At 49.9% G+C, this 13,141-nt stretch overlaps 1 protein-coding gene across 1 annotated transcript in view; it reads left to right on the top strand.

Moving 5' to 3' along the window:
- Positions 1-12,853, top strand: part of XYLT1 (xylosyltransferase 1) — a 304,486-nt gene extending 291,633 nt beyond the window's left edge. Inside the window, exons 11-12 of the mRNA XM_067706537.1 lie at positions 332-665; positions 6,362-12,853. Of these exons, the coding sequence (XP_067562638.1) occupies positions 332-665; positions 6,362-6,684 (657 nt within the window). The 3' untranslated portion in view covers positions 6,685-12,853. The remainder of the gene's footprint in view (positions 1-331; positions 666-6,361) is intronic.
- The last annotated feature ends 288 nt before the right edge of the window (positions 12,854-13,141 follow it).

The raw sequence follows: 13,141 nt of genomic DNA, 5'->3' as shown, positions 1-13,141 counted from the left end.
GGAAATCACCTGCACCTGTTGAGTGGCAGGGTGTATGTTTCCATGGAATGGCCTGCAAGCAGGTATTCATTCATTCCATGTACACACCACACAGTAGGCACAGGAGGCCCAAAGGTTTAGTGAAATGGACCACAGGCCTCGTAATCCTTCAGACTAGGTCCAAATCCCAGGTCTCCTGCTTACTGCCTGTCCAACATTAAGTTACTGTGCAAGTAACTTAATTGGAGCCTCAGTTTCCTCGTCTGTTACATGGGTATAGGAAGCCCAATAAGCAGTAGCCTAGGCCTTCCTAAGAGGCCCAGTGATTTCAGAACTCGCTCTCCTGTTTCAGGTCGGCACTGACTGGGATGCCAAGGAGCGGCTCTTTCGCAACTTTGGGGGTCTCCTGGGGCCCATGGATGAGCCAGTCGGCATGCAGAAATGGGGGAAGGGCCCCAATGTGACTGTGACTGTCGTCTGGGTGGATCCCGTCAACATCATCGCAGCCACCTACGACATCCTGATTGAGTCCACTGCCGAATTTACCCACTACAAGCCCCCTTTGAACTTGCCCCTGAGGCCTGGGGTCTGGACAGTGAAAATTCTCCACCACTGGGTGCCAGTCGCAGAAACCAAATTCCTCGTCGCGCCTCTGACCTTCTCAAACAGGCAGCCCATCAAACCGGGTGAGTACTTCCACTATTTCTGTGGGGTAATATTCCATTGCCCGAGGCCTCCTGGGTCCTTCACCCGGGCGGGCGGTGTTGCTCAGACATGGGGCATGTGGGCCACCTTCGAGAACAGTGCTCTCTGTTCTCAGGATTTTTTCCTGCTCATCTGTCATACAGAACCTTCTACTTTTCTGCCTGTCTCTGCACACTGAGGTGATGTCATCTGTCTTTGTATTAGACACCTATTTATTAGATGCTCTCTCACTGGACTTCTAGAAGGTCCTGATCATATTTAAGACAGGTGGGAAATAAACCCAAGCTGAGATTGAGTTTCAGCAAATCTTGTTCAGTGTTTTTAAAAAAAATAACTAAAATAGGAATCTCTGTTCATCAAAAGCATGATACTAGGTGAGGAGCCGTATCACATACTAAAGGAAAATATTTGCACACACAAAAAAGTACTCAAATTCGGAAATCCCCTAAGTCAGAGCAAGCTACAAGCCACAGGCCAAATCCAGCCCACTTCCTGTTTTTGTAAATAAAACTTTACTGAAATGCAGTCATACTCATTTACATATTGACTGTGGTTGCTTTGGGGCCACAACGCCAGCATTGAGTAGCTGCCCACAGAGCCAAAAGTATTTGCTATCTGGCCCTTTAGAGAAAGGGCCAATCCCTGATATAAAAGAAATAAAAAAGAGAGAGCATATACACACATATAAAAAGATGCTCAGCCTCATGAAGAATGAGAGAAATGCAAATTAAAAGCAAAAAGAGATTCCACTTCACATCTGCCATGTTTAGGACATGTTTGAAGATGAGACAACATCATTTGATGGTCAAGATGGAGAATAATAACTGTCCACGTAAGTGCTAGTGAGAGAGCCATGTAATAAAATGAGTTTGCATTTGCTGGTGAAGTTGAACATATACACACACCCTACCGCACAGAAATTCCACCCGAGGTAGAGGCCATAGAGACTTGTGCAGAAATACAGCAAGTTGTTCATAATAGCACCAAACCAGAACCAGTCCAAATATCTGACATCCAATGGACCAACAATGTGGTCTGTTCCGACAGTGGAGGTCTACGCAGCAGGGAACACGGCGTAGGACGTGTTCTAGAACGTAATGTTAGGGTGGGGATATCAAAATTACCATGCATGTATCTAAAGTTCAAAAACAGGCCAAGCCAACAATACAGTATTTCAGGGTTCATGTATCAGTAGAAAGCTGTAAAGAAATGAAGGAAATTATTAACAGGAAATTCAGGATGGTGGTTCCCACTGGGCATGGGGTCAGGGAGAGGGGTGTCAGACTCCTAGCATGCCTGCCTTTTTTCTTTTTTTTCCAAAAGGGTTTCTTTTATTTTTCTATTCCCCACCCCCCTTTCTTTTATCACAGGTAACGTCTTCCTCCCTGCTCAATCCCATCCCCAGGAGTGGCCACTGCCAACAGTTTGGTGTACAGTCCTTCTAGAGGTTTCGCAGTGCTTTTAAAGCATTGACATAAATCACAAAGACATTGTCACTCTTTTAAGAATAGAATGATACACTTCGTAGTGAAACTTGCTTTTTTCACTTTCCGAGTCAATATATGTAAAGCTGCCAGCTGCCTAGTGTTCCTTTGGGTTAAGGACCCACAATCTGTCTGTCCCTACCCCACCCCCGCCTGGGTAGACACATAGCTTCTTTTGTTGTTGTTGTTACAGATACCACTGCAAAGAAGATTCTTGAACCTAAGATAGTATGTGCCCATGAAGATGCATCCATAACATAGATTCCTAGAAAAAGGATTTCCAGGTCTCTTGGTGTTTGAAATTGTTCACCTCCATTTAACAGATCGCAAACCCAGAAGCCAGAAACGCATTACAGCCTCTGTTGGCTAAAAAGAGCTCTGGGCTGGGTGTCATTTAGCCAGTGACACGAGGAGAGGGGGACATAGATATGGGGAAGGGCACCTGGAGTCCTAAGAAGGGAGTGTTGATGTGAATTCTGTCCATTTCTGCTAAGTTTTTCTGCTAAGTTTCTGTGCTGAACAAGCAGAAAGATTTGGACCTCATGTTTTCAGGTAATGGAAGTCTGCTTCTCCTCTCCCCCATGAAACAGGCAAAAGACAGCTCCTCCAGAACTAGCGGGGCCAGAGCCCACCCACTTAGGGTCCTCAAGTGTCCCACGGATGAGGCTCACGTCCTTAGCCTCTCTAAGGGTTCCCAAAGCCAGACGTGGAGGAGAGGGATGGAAGTGGCCGTCTCCTCTTTGCTTCCCATACAGCTAATCGGACAGAAAACGAGTGACCCTGAATCCATCCCTACCTCAGTAAAATAGCCCGGGGCCATTCGTGGGGTCCTGATTCTTCCGATCTTTTCTCCTGGGATTTCTGAGGACAGCGAGGCTCTCCCCACGCATGTCCAGGATGAGCCAAGGGTCATTTTACCCCACCGGGAGCAGCCCCCCCAGTCATCAGTAATTGGATCTGTTAATGATGTTCTGGTGACAGGGAACACGAAGGTGGGAGCGATGCAATTTGTAGAATGATTCATCAAGAGTAATTTGCTATTGATGCATCCCTGGTAATCTCAAGAAATCTGATGAGGTGGAATTGAGGGAAATTTAATTATAGAGGCGAGCTTTGTGGGCTGATGCTATAATAGCATTTCCCACATGAACCTCATTTTTCATAAGGGTTTTCTGCACCAACCACAATATTTGGTTACCAGCGTTCAAGTGTTTGTTAACTCCTCTTTTCACTTTGAATGTCCTGCCTTTTCTCAGTTTGGGTGTCTCCCCAGTCCCCAGCTTCTCATCTCTGCAGTCCCTGCAGAGATGAAGGCGTTGAGAGGCTCTAGTAGGGAAGTCAGGACCTGCTCCAAAGAGAACAGACTCTGTCCTCCTGAAAAAAACAGAGGAAAAGAAAACAGGGTTTTTTTTCCTGAAAACCCTTTGGTGGGCATCAGGGAGAGGTGGGCCAGACTCCTTAAGGAACTCGAGAAAGAGAAGCTCTGCTAAGTATAGCGAGATAGGACATGTGCTCCAGGCGTGCTTCTCAGCTTTCTCCCACCGGTTCCCCTCCAGACCAGAGTCCAGCCCCCCCAGCTTCCTGGGGCATTGGGAACTAAAGGAATGACTTTCTCGTACACGCAAGTCAAAGCATATTTTTAGTTCAACTAGCTTTCTCATTGCTTTTTGGTTTTTTAATGAATTTATCTTATTTATTTATTTTTGGCTGCATTAGGTCTTCGTTGCTGCGCACGGGCTTTCTCTTTGTTGTGGTCGGCGGGCTTCTCGTTGCAGTGGCTTCTCTTGTTGCGGAGCACGGGCTCCAGTAGTTGTGGCTCACGGGCTCATTAGTTGTGGCTCATGGGCTCTAGAGCGCAGGCTCAGTAGTTGTGGCTCACGGGCTTTAGTTCCTCAGTGGCATGAGGGATCTTCCCGGGCCAGGGCTCGAACCCGTGTGCCCTGCATTGGCAGGTGGATCCTTAACCACTGCGCCACCAGGGAAGCCCTCCCATTGCTTTTTGAAGGGCAGGCATATATACACGGTCTTTCTTCCTTACTCAGGACCACACATATTAGAAAGTAACGTGCTGATTATCCAGGCTCTCCTGGTTGTCTCCGAGGGTGACAGCCACCATCAAGCAAAGAGGAAGCATTGTCATCTGAATGCTACATTGTCTTATAAGGAGGTTTCTTCTAATCCTAGTGATCTTGGCTATAGCAAAACCTGATTTGGTAAAACACAACCCACCAGAATCATTAGCCAGTCTTTTCAAAAAAATATATTCTTGTGTTTGGCAATGAAATAAGCCATGAGTGGGAACTTCCTCAAGATAGAAACATCTAGCTTCTTTCCTTCAGTCCAAATGTCTAGACTTTCTGCTTCCCCATCTTTAAGCCCTGGGAAACAGTCACTGTCTCTCTTGTTCATACATTACTTTACTGTTTACAAAGCACGTGAACTTCTGCCTGAGCCTCGTGCCAGGTAGAAGTGAGTCTAATTGCTGGAAAGGGTGAGTATCCCCATCTTGCAGATGGGGAAACCAAGTCTGCAAAAGACTAGCTCCCAGATGGAAAAATAAAATAAGAACAAAAGCATTCTTTTAGCTTCCTGCTGCTGTATGAGCCTCTTGGTAGAGTATCGTAATGACAAGAACGGGCTTTGGAGTCAGCCAGCCCTGGATTTAACTCCAGGTCTGTCTCTAAACTACAGCTGCTTCCGTTTCCTCATCTGTAACATAGGGATGATAAAATCCGCCCTATAGTTGTGTGTGTGTATTGTGTACTAATAATGCCAATAATACTGATCCTAGCTAAACTTTCCCACGTACTTAGAATACGCCAGGCACCATTTTAAGCACCTCACGAGCCAGCACATTTAATCATCACAAACACAGCTACGAGGAAGGTACCGGTTCTCCACCCATTTTATTGATGAGGAAGAAGTAACACACCTGGTATGCGGGACATGGGGATTCAAACCCAGACGGCCTGACTGCTGTCCCCGAGCTCTGGCGTGAGACCCCAGTGCTCAGCAAGGCGGAGCTGTTTTGGGAGCCAGCTGGACCTCCCACCCCACCCCACTCTGGTCCCAGCTTCACGGTTTCCAGGACTCCTTGCTGTGGGCCATTCATGCCCCACATCTTGGACCGAAGCAGAGATCCAGGTCTTATACAGAGTTCATGGTGGGCATTCAGCAGCCAAGGGTGGGGCTGCTCGCCAGGCCCTGAGGTCCACAGACCCGGGTTCCAGCCCTGGCTCTGACTCTCATCACCTGTGTGATTTGGGGAAAGATGCTTTGCATCTTTAATGAGCTTTAATGAGGCTTTGCATCCTCTGTTCCCAATGCCTGGAATTCTCTTCTCCAGGATCTGCACGTGGCTTCTTCCTTCCCGTGAATCAGTGCTCAGCTCAGATGTCATCTCCGCAGAGAGGTCTCCCCGGCCATCCCAGCTAAAATGAACACCCTTGTCACTCTCTAACCCAGGAATCAGCAAGCTTTTATTGTAAAGGGCTAGATAGCAAATTTTTCAGCTTTGTGGGCCATATACAATCTCTGTCTCAGCTACTCAGCTGTGCTGTGGTAACGGCCATAAACAGTATGTATCCAAATGGGCATAGCCATGTTCCAATGAAACTGCATTTACGACAGGTGGTGGCCGCATTTGGTCCAAGGCCCGTAGTTTATCAAGCCCCTGCTCTGACTCGACACAGCCCATTTATTCCCTTCATGACACTTATCACTTTCTGGAATGACCTGATTTATTTACTTCTTTCTTTCTTTCTTGTCATCATTCTTCCTCCCCTGGATTGCAGTCTCCTTCATTGTCTGGTCTGCTCCACCGCAGAGTAGAGCCTGGCACTTAATAAATCTGTATCAAATAAATAAATGAATGAATGCCTTGCAGATGTAGATGTTTCGTAAATATGTGTTGAATGAATTATCGTCTGGCCTATAGAAAGGGCTCCATAGATACATGCTGAACGAATAGGTGAATGGACCATGCCCTGCACAAAGTGGGCGCGTACCTGTTGAAGGAATGTCCTCGTAGGCTCAGTTTCTTTGTACAATGGGAGTGCTAAAGGAACTTCCTCGTGAGATTGTCCCGCGAACTGAATGGTGCTACACAGTGCCCAGCACAGTGCCAAGCACACAGTAGGAGGTGACCGGTCCATGGCTCTTCTAATGATGTAATTGTTCCCTTTGGCTTTCAGAGGAGGCATTGAGGCTGCACAACGGGCCCCTCCGCAGCGCCTACATGGAGCAGAGCTTCCAGAGCCTGAACCCCGTCCTCAGCCTGCCCATCAACCCCGCCCAGGTGGAGCTGGCTCGGAGGAACGCCGCGTCCACCGGCGCCGCACTGGAGCACTGGCTGGACTCGCTGGTGGGCGGGATGTGGACCGCCATGGACATCTGTGCCACAGGCCCCACCGTCTGCCCAGTCATGCAGACCTGCAGCCAGACGGCCTGGAGCTCCTTCAGCCCTGACCCCAAGTCGGAGCTGGGCGCAGTCAAACCCGACGGCCGGCTCAGGTAGCACTGGGCACGTGGGGGCCCCAGCGGATCTCAAAGGGGAAGCAGCCAGAGGGCCAGTGGGAGCCGGACCCTGGGCTCCCACCCCCTGGGGGTGGGGGTGCCTTTTGTGAGCGGGGCTCTCCTGGCCATCGAATGACGGGAGGGAAGGTTTGGAGGCCGAAGCAGGTTCTGCCAGCCACCTGACCCAGCAGGCCGGCTCCCGGGGGTGGGGATGGCTCAGTCCCAGCACCGTGGTGGTCTTACCTCTTCTGATTGATCCTCGAGTGCTACAGGTTCCTTGTCTTCCCCTCAATGACCTGACCCCCCCCCCCACCCCGCCCGGACAAGTGATTCCAAAACTTTTATTTTGAGCAGCAGAGCTTTGTTGACTAAATCGTAGGCGGAGGGAGGTCCCGGGTGAGGAGGAAATCCAGGCTGCTCTGCTTGAAGCTGCGAGCGTGAGATTCTTTCTCAAAGCTCAGCCCACCGGGCAGTCCCTTGCCAAGGGCGTCTCCTAAGGTACCTCGTCAGAACCCAAGGGCTCTACAAAACCTAGTTTGAAAAGCACTGCCCAGAGGGTGGGTTTGCTCTCCAGCCCCGCCTTCAGCTCCTCTGGGCCAGGAAACCCTTGTGCCAGCCCTGAAGTGACAGGACACTAAAGTCACGTTCTCGTGGGCCCGTCCCCAGGGAGGCCTCCCACCAGCCCTTCTCAGGTTCAGCCATCCTCCTTCGTAACTAGATGAGCCGGAGAGCCTTCTGATGTGCCACGGCCAAGGTCCACCCAAACTGTGACCGCCAGACATCCTGGGCTCCAGGCCACCCTCCTTCGAGGCAGAAATTGGGCGATGCTCATGAGCGTGAGGGTCAAACCCCCAGCCGTTCGTGGGCGAGGAGATCAAGACCATGACCCCTCTGGGCCTTGACAGTGGGAACTTTGGGGACCATGGCCATGAAACTCACTCATAGAGATCCTTGGGAGCAAAACTCCTCAGCTGGTCAGTACAGCAATACCTGTATTGCCTGAGCCCTTTGTTCTGAGGTCAGGTGTTTGTTTGGAACATTTGTGAATCGCACACTCGGTGCTGCTGGGAGCAACCAAACTGCATGGAACAGACTTTTCACGGCCAGGAAAGAGCATTTTAGATTTAGTTTTTAAATTCATGCCCTTTCTTATCCAAGGTGCCAACAGGCCCATCTGACACGCAGTGTAAAAGTGGGAAGCTTGAGTATCTGGTGGTTTGAAACCTAAAGAACAGTGTTATTCAAATTGCTTGAGTTACTAGAAACGCAAAGGGTTTCCTTGCCATGTGTACATCGGAGGGCTGCCCTGCTCATCCGGAGACCCCTCCCCGGAGGCCCCCTCCTCCGCTGATCCCACCCTCCCCCCAAGGACAGGGTTCTCTTGGAAAAGTCCTTCCCACGGAGAGCTGGTCCTTGGCGATTCCCCTCCAGTTTGGGTTTGAAGGTACCGCCGTTTGCTCCCAGTGACCTGTCAGCTGTCGCCCCCTACTCACACCCCCAGCCCAGCAAGGCAGAATGTCCTATGGGCCATGGAGGATATAGAGAAGGGACACTTTAGATATTTATTATTTATATGTTTTAGTCAATGACTAATTAGTAGGTGCTGTTTTTGCAGCTTGTCAATTACGTTATCTTACTAACTGAAGCTGCCTTTATTCACTAAAGGCCCCTCCCCCCCACCCTTCCACTCCCTCCCCCTCTCATCCCCCAGCCCCTCATGTCTGTCTCTGTCTCTCTGCTGCTTTATCTATCTATCTATCTATCTGTCTATCATCTCTGTCTCTGCCCTGCGTTCTCCGTGTCCTCAGTGGGAAGCAGGGGACTTGGACACCATGAGGAGAACGCCTCAACCAGCATCACCCACTGGCCAGAAGTGGGGTGTCCTTGGGAACAGTGGCGCCTCGCTCTTCCTCATGCAGGGTGTTAGCGTGACTCAGCCCTCCGGCTCTGGGGGTGTTGGAATTCCTGAGCCATCCCCGCCACCCCACCCCCAGCACAGGGACGCAACAGGCCAGCGACTTGCAGAGGGAGGCTATGCCGGCTGCAGAACCTGGGGCGTCCCCGCTTCCTCCATCACTGCCCTCCCGCAGCCAGTCTAACCGTGGGCCTCCATGTGAGGGAAAGCAGGCTCCCTCCACGCCCTGGAGGAAAAGATCTCTATTTTAGGAAGATGGTAGGGGGTCAGACCCGGCCAGGAGAGCCCAGGAGCTGGCCCAGTGTTTCCAGGGACCTCGGCGTGGCTTTCTCAGAAAGCCCACATGAGCTCCACATGGGTTCGCAAGTTCTGTGGGAGCCAAGAGGCCCGTGTCACATCCACTTCCTGCCCCCGGCCTCTGCCTCTGGCCAGGGCCTCCCTGAGCCTGTGGAAGCTGCCCGGGGAGCCGCCCTTTCACCCTTCTCGCCACTAGGGCCCTGTGTGTCATTTGTGATGGTTTTGGGGGCTCTGCCCTGGCATGTCCCTGCGCGCCCATGAGCCTGCAGACTCCTCGACGGGGCCCCACCTGCACCCTGACATTGCTGACTCCTGTTCCATCTGGGAACAAGTGGAGAAATGGGAGAGCTGGCTTACTCTGGGGACGGCCCCCACCCCCACGGCCCAGGCCCCATTCCCTACTCACCGCCAGGAGACTGGGAAGCTCAGGGGCCTCATGGGATGTTCCTCAACATCTTCTGTTTTTGAACCAGAGAATCACTTTGACGATGTTACATTTGGCTTTAAGGAAAAAAGGGAGAATTTCAAACAAACAAAGCCCAGGATGATTTGAGCAAAGGTGATGTTTTCCCAGGAGAAATAGTTGAACTCATTTTTGTAATCTACCTGAGGATGATTTATTAGTTAGAGGCCATTGGTCAGGCAACCTTGAGCTGTGGCTGCCTGAGGGTTTCAAAACCTGAGAACATGGTCTCTGGAAATCCTATTAAAGAAGCAAAGTGACTGTGGGCTGAGTCACCGACCAGGTCCTCGGACTTCAGGAGGGCTTAGAGGTGGGACGTGGGCTTGGGGGAGAAGGACACATTGAATAAGCTGCGACACTCTGTCCAATTTGCCATTCACCCCTGTGACATTCGGGTGGAAACCACGCTCAGGAGGCAGGCAGCCTTCCTGAGTCCCGCTTCCCCGGCCATGTGCAAGGCGGTCTGTCTCCAAGGAGGGCACGAGCAGTTCCTAGGACCCCCATGTTCTCAGAAGTGCAGATGCTCCTCCCTTTGGAGAAAGGCCGTTCTGATCTTATCAGGAATCATTCCGACTTCATTTGCCATTGTTAATTTAACTTTCAAAATGCCAGTGGAGTTGAGAAGGAATGAGCACGCCGCCCCAAAAGGGCAGATTACAGATGCTCTGGGCACATGCGGGGACTGGGGGGGACCATGCTTCCTTCCGGTTCTCCAGTTTGCAGGTACAAGGAGGATGCTGGCTGGAACCTTGATCTCTTTGCCAAGAGGGTGCAGGGGAGGGCGGTAGCTGCTGGGTGTGGGGCCTGAGCAAAGATCCCTTTCGTAGCCAAGTTCACTGGGGACTCAGGACACGCTCCTCCAGCAGCACCCAAGGGGGCTGTGCTAGAAACAGCTGTTAGCAAACACCTGGCAGATCGAAGCCACACCCTCTGGCAGGGGTTACAAGTGGCTATAGGGCCCAGAACACTAGCACAGATGAGTGACGCCGTTGGTGTAAGACGTTAGGGAGTGGTGGGGACTGTAGTCTGCAGTGTGCACATGACACAGACAAAAAACTACAGCTGCATCTCAGCTCCAGCCTGAGTTGCATGTGAGAATACGGGCACAGTGCAGCAGAATCATCTAATTTGGTAAGGGAAGCCAGAAATCCATATTTTTATAGGAAATGTGATTTTGAAATGTTGGCATTTTTTTTCTTTCCAGAGTGTAGGCAAAGAGAAACCTCACAGTTCAGCCTGTGCGCTGCCAGCAACCTCTGCTCTCTGGAGACGTGGTTTGAAAGGAAGCTAGGCTTGTCCCAGTGGGGGAGGGAAATGACACCACTAGGAAGGGGCAAAAAACTAACAGCTCATGTCCAGCTCCGAAGGGAATGGGGACCTCTTACTAGTCATTCCCGTCCCAAAGAAACGGTCCCTCAGAGGAGAAGTGTCTCATAACTGGCGTGTTCAGCTCTCCTGGCCTCAAGACAGTTTGTACTGAAGGGAAGATGGCACAGAATTTGCAGACCCCAAGAGCTGCCCCTTAGACGTACGGAGGTCCACATTGGCCTGGTCCCCGCCTTCCAGAATTCCATCCTACCAGGCAGAGAGGTCCAGGATGTGTTTCAGGAGGAGGGCTTGGCGTGTCAAACAGCCCGGCTCTCTCCAGATCCCAGGTTTTAGCAGCCATCTTGCCACATGTCCGGAAACATCTTCGGAAGCCGTGCTCACGGGAAGTCCTCTGCTTCTGCCTCACTTACCTTACTATGCCCATGGGTCAACCACAGGCGCTACCTCATGTGTCTGCTGAGAAGTTTACCGGGGTGGGGGTGGGGGGATAAAGGTGTCCAAAATCTGCTGGAGCTAAATGCATAATCTATGCAAATTCTGTCTTTCTCTTTCTTTCTCTCTCGCTCTCTCAGAAGTATTACTTTTTTTACCTGGCAAACAAGATACTGTACAGACCCCTCTTAAGACTGAGGAGGGCGTTCACGCGCCACCTGTGTCTGCCCCGCACGTTGTCATTGGTTCTGTCCTTGCCAAGCCCCAGGCAGCGAGAAGGCAGCCCTCCGTCGCCCTCCCCTCGGCTGGGAACGCTCCAGCCGCCTCTGCCTACACACCCCGCGGGAAAGCAGGTTCTGCACCTCGCCGCCGCCGTTCGCAGCTCCATCCTCTCCACCCCTCGTTTGCCTCCCTATCCTTCCCTTCCCCCACCCCCAAAAGCCGTAGGTTTCTCCTTTTTGAAATGAGGCCTTAAAATTATTTTGGGAAAGCTAACCACCCTCCCCCTCCCATTTCCACCAACATCCGAGAAGAAAGAGCATCTTGAAGCTCTCGGGGCAACCTCCTAAGCCAGGGGCTGCCAACCTGTAGCTTGCAGATGTGATAGAAATGGCGTCTCTTGTCGTCCTGAAGAAAAATTTTCTGTTTTTCCTATGGGTAACATGAAGGCTTGGGTGCTCATCTAAACCTCAACCAACTCCCGAAGCACTCTCCTAGAGCATATCGCCACTGCGATGGGCTGCCGACGTGGGCTTTCCAGCCCTCCCCCGACCCCCGAAACTTGGTGACTTTAGGTACTTCATTCATGGGTAAATCAGGAGAGTTTCTCAATATATCTCTTCATCCTTCCTGCCTGGAAAGTGATAGCATTAAATAGTCCCAGCGGATGGGTCATGTTCTCAAAGGGATCACACTCTACCTACTTGCAGAATCCCCCCATTTCCCTGCCATCGCTCCAGGGCTGATGGAGGCCAAAGACAACCCCAGGGTTTTCATAGGAAATTCACTGGAATTGAGCGCAATCGTCTTTGTCGTCCTTTGTCTTTATATATATACATATATACATATATATATATATATATATATATATATAAAAATTATGTTGTCAAAGACGTTTGGGTATTTTTTTTAGAGGCATCACAATAAGTTATTACCGTTCCCCTCATTGTTTTTCAAAGACATGCGGTGATATAGTTTTTAAAAAATAACTATTTTGTTATAGATCATAATACGCATAAAACTGTACAGAAATATTTTGTAATGTATTGATTTAAAAAAAAAGAGAGACTGTAAATAAAGTTTTTAAAAAAAGAGAGAGAATTCGAAAGGCACACACTGAAAGATGTAGATACTTTGCTATTTATTTAAAGGAGTATTTTAAGAGATACTGAACTATCTGAAATTGACCAGTAATCAAAGTTCCAATCATCCGAATGCTTTTCCTCGCAGTAGAATGTGATTCTCAGAAACAATTGCACTACCGGCCCATTTTTGCACCTTTTCTGTCTTTTCATTTAGCGGAGAAACAACAACGAAATTGTGCCTTAGCTGTATTTTTTTGTCTAGGGGAGTTTGTTTCTGTCTGACAAAGCAAAATTTTTTGCAGAAAACAGTGGATGTACTGAATACTGTATCATACCAAAAACACTGCAGGTTGTATATAGATGCTTTCTGTCATACTGTGTTTTCAGATGCAGAATTTTAAAATTAAAAAAAAATACTGTCTTTATGGAACAGTGGGTGTATGACTTTTTAGTGATAACTGCATCTTCATGCAATCCTGTATTCGCCCCCCTCCTCTGCACTGGCCTCCTGCTGAGACCGTCTCTCCTGGGAAAACCTGATGTGCACACACTCCGTAATCAAGCCTGCTGTCCTCTCCCAACCAGATTATTGCAACACCCTCCTGTAAATGATACCCCTGGTTAAGGTAGAAGTGTTTGGTTTTAAATCCCTTTGGTAAGTAGAGGATGGTGAGGAGGAGTGCCATCTAAAGTGGCAAGCGTTTTCTATACCCAGCTG

Source organism: Pseudorca crassidens, chromosome 15 (assembly GCF_039906515.1).
Source record: "Pseudorca crassidens isolate mPseCra1 chromosome 15, mPseCra1.hap1, whole genome shotgun sequence".
Lineage (NCBI taxonomy): Eukaryota > Metazoa > Chordata > Mammalia > Artiodactyla > Delphinidae > Pseudorca > Pseudorca crassidens.
The sequence above is the reverse complement of the archived record's forward strand: the minus strand, read 5'-3'. Positions and strand labels throughout refer to the sequence as shown.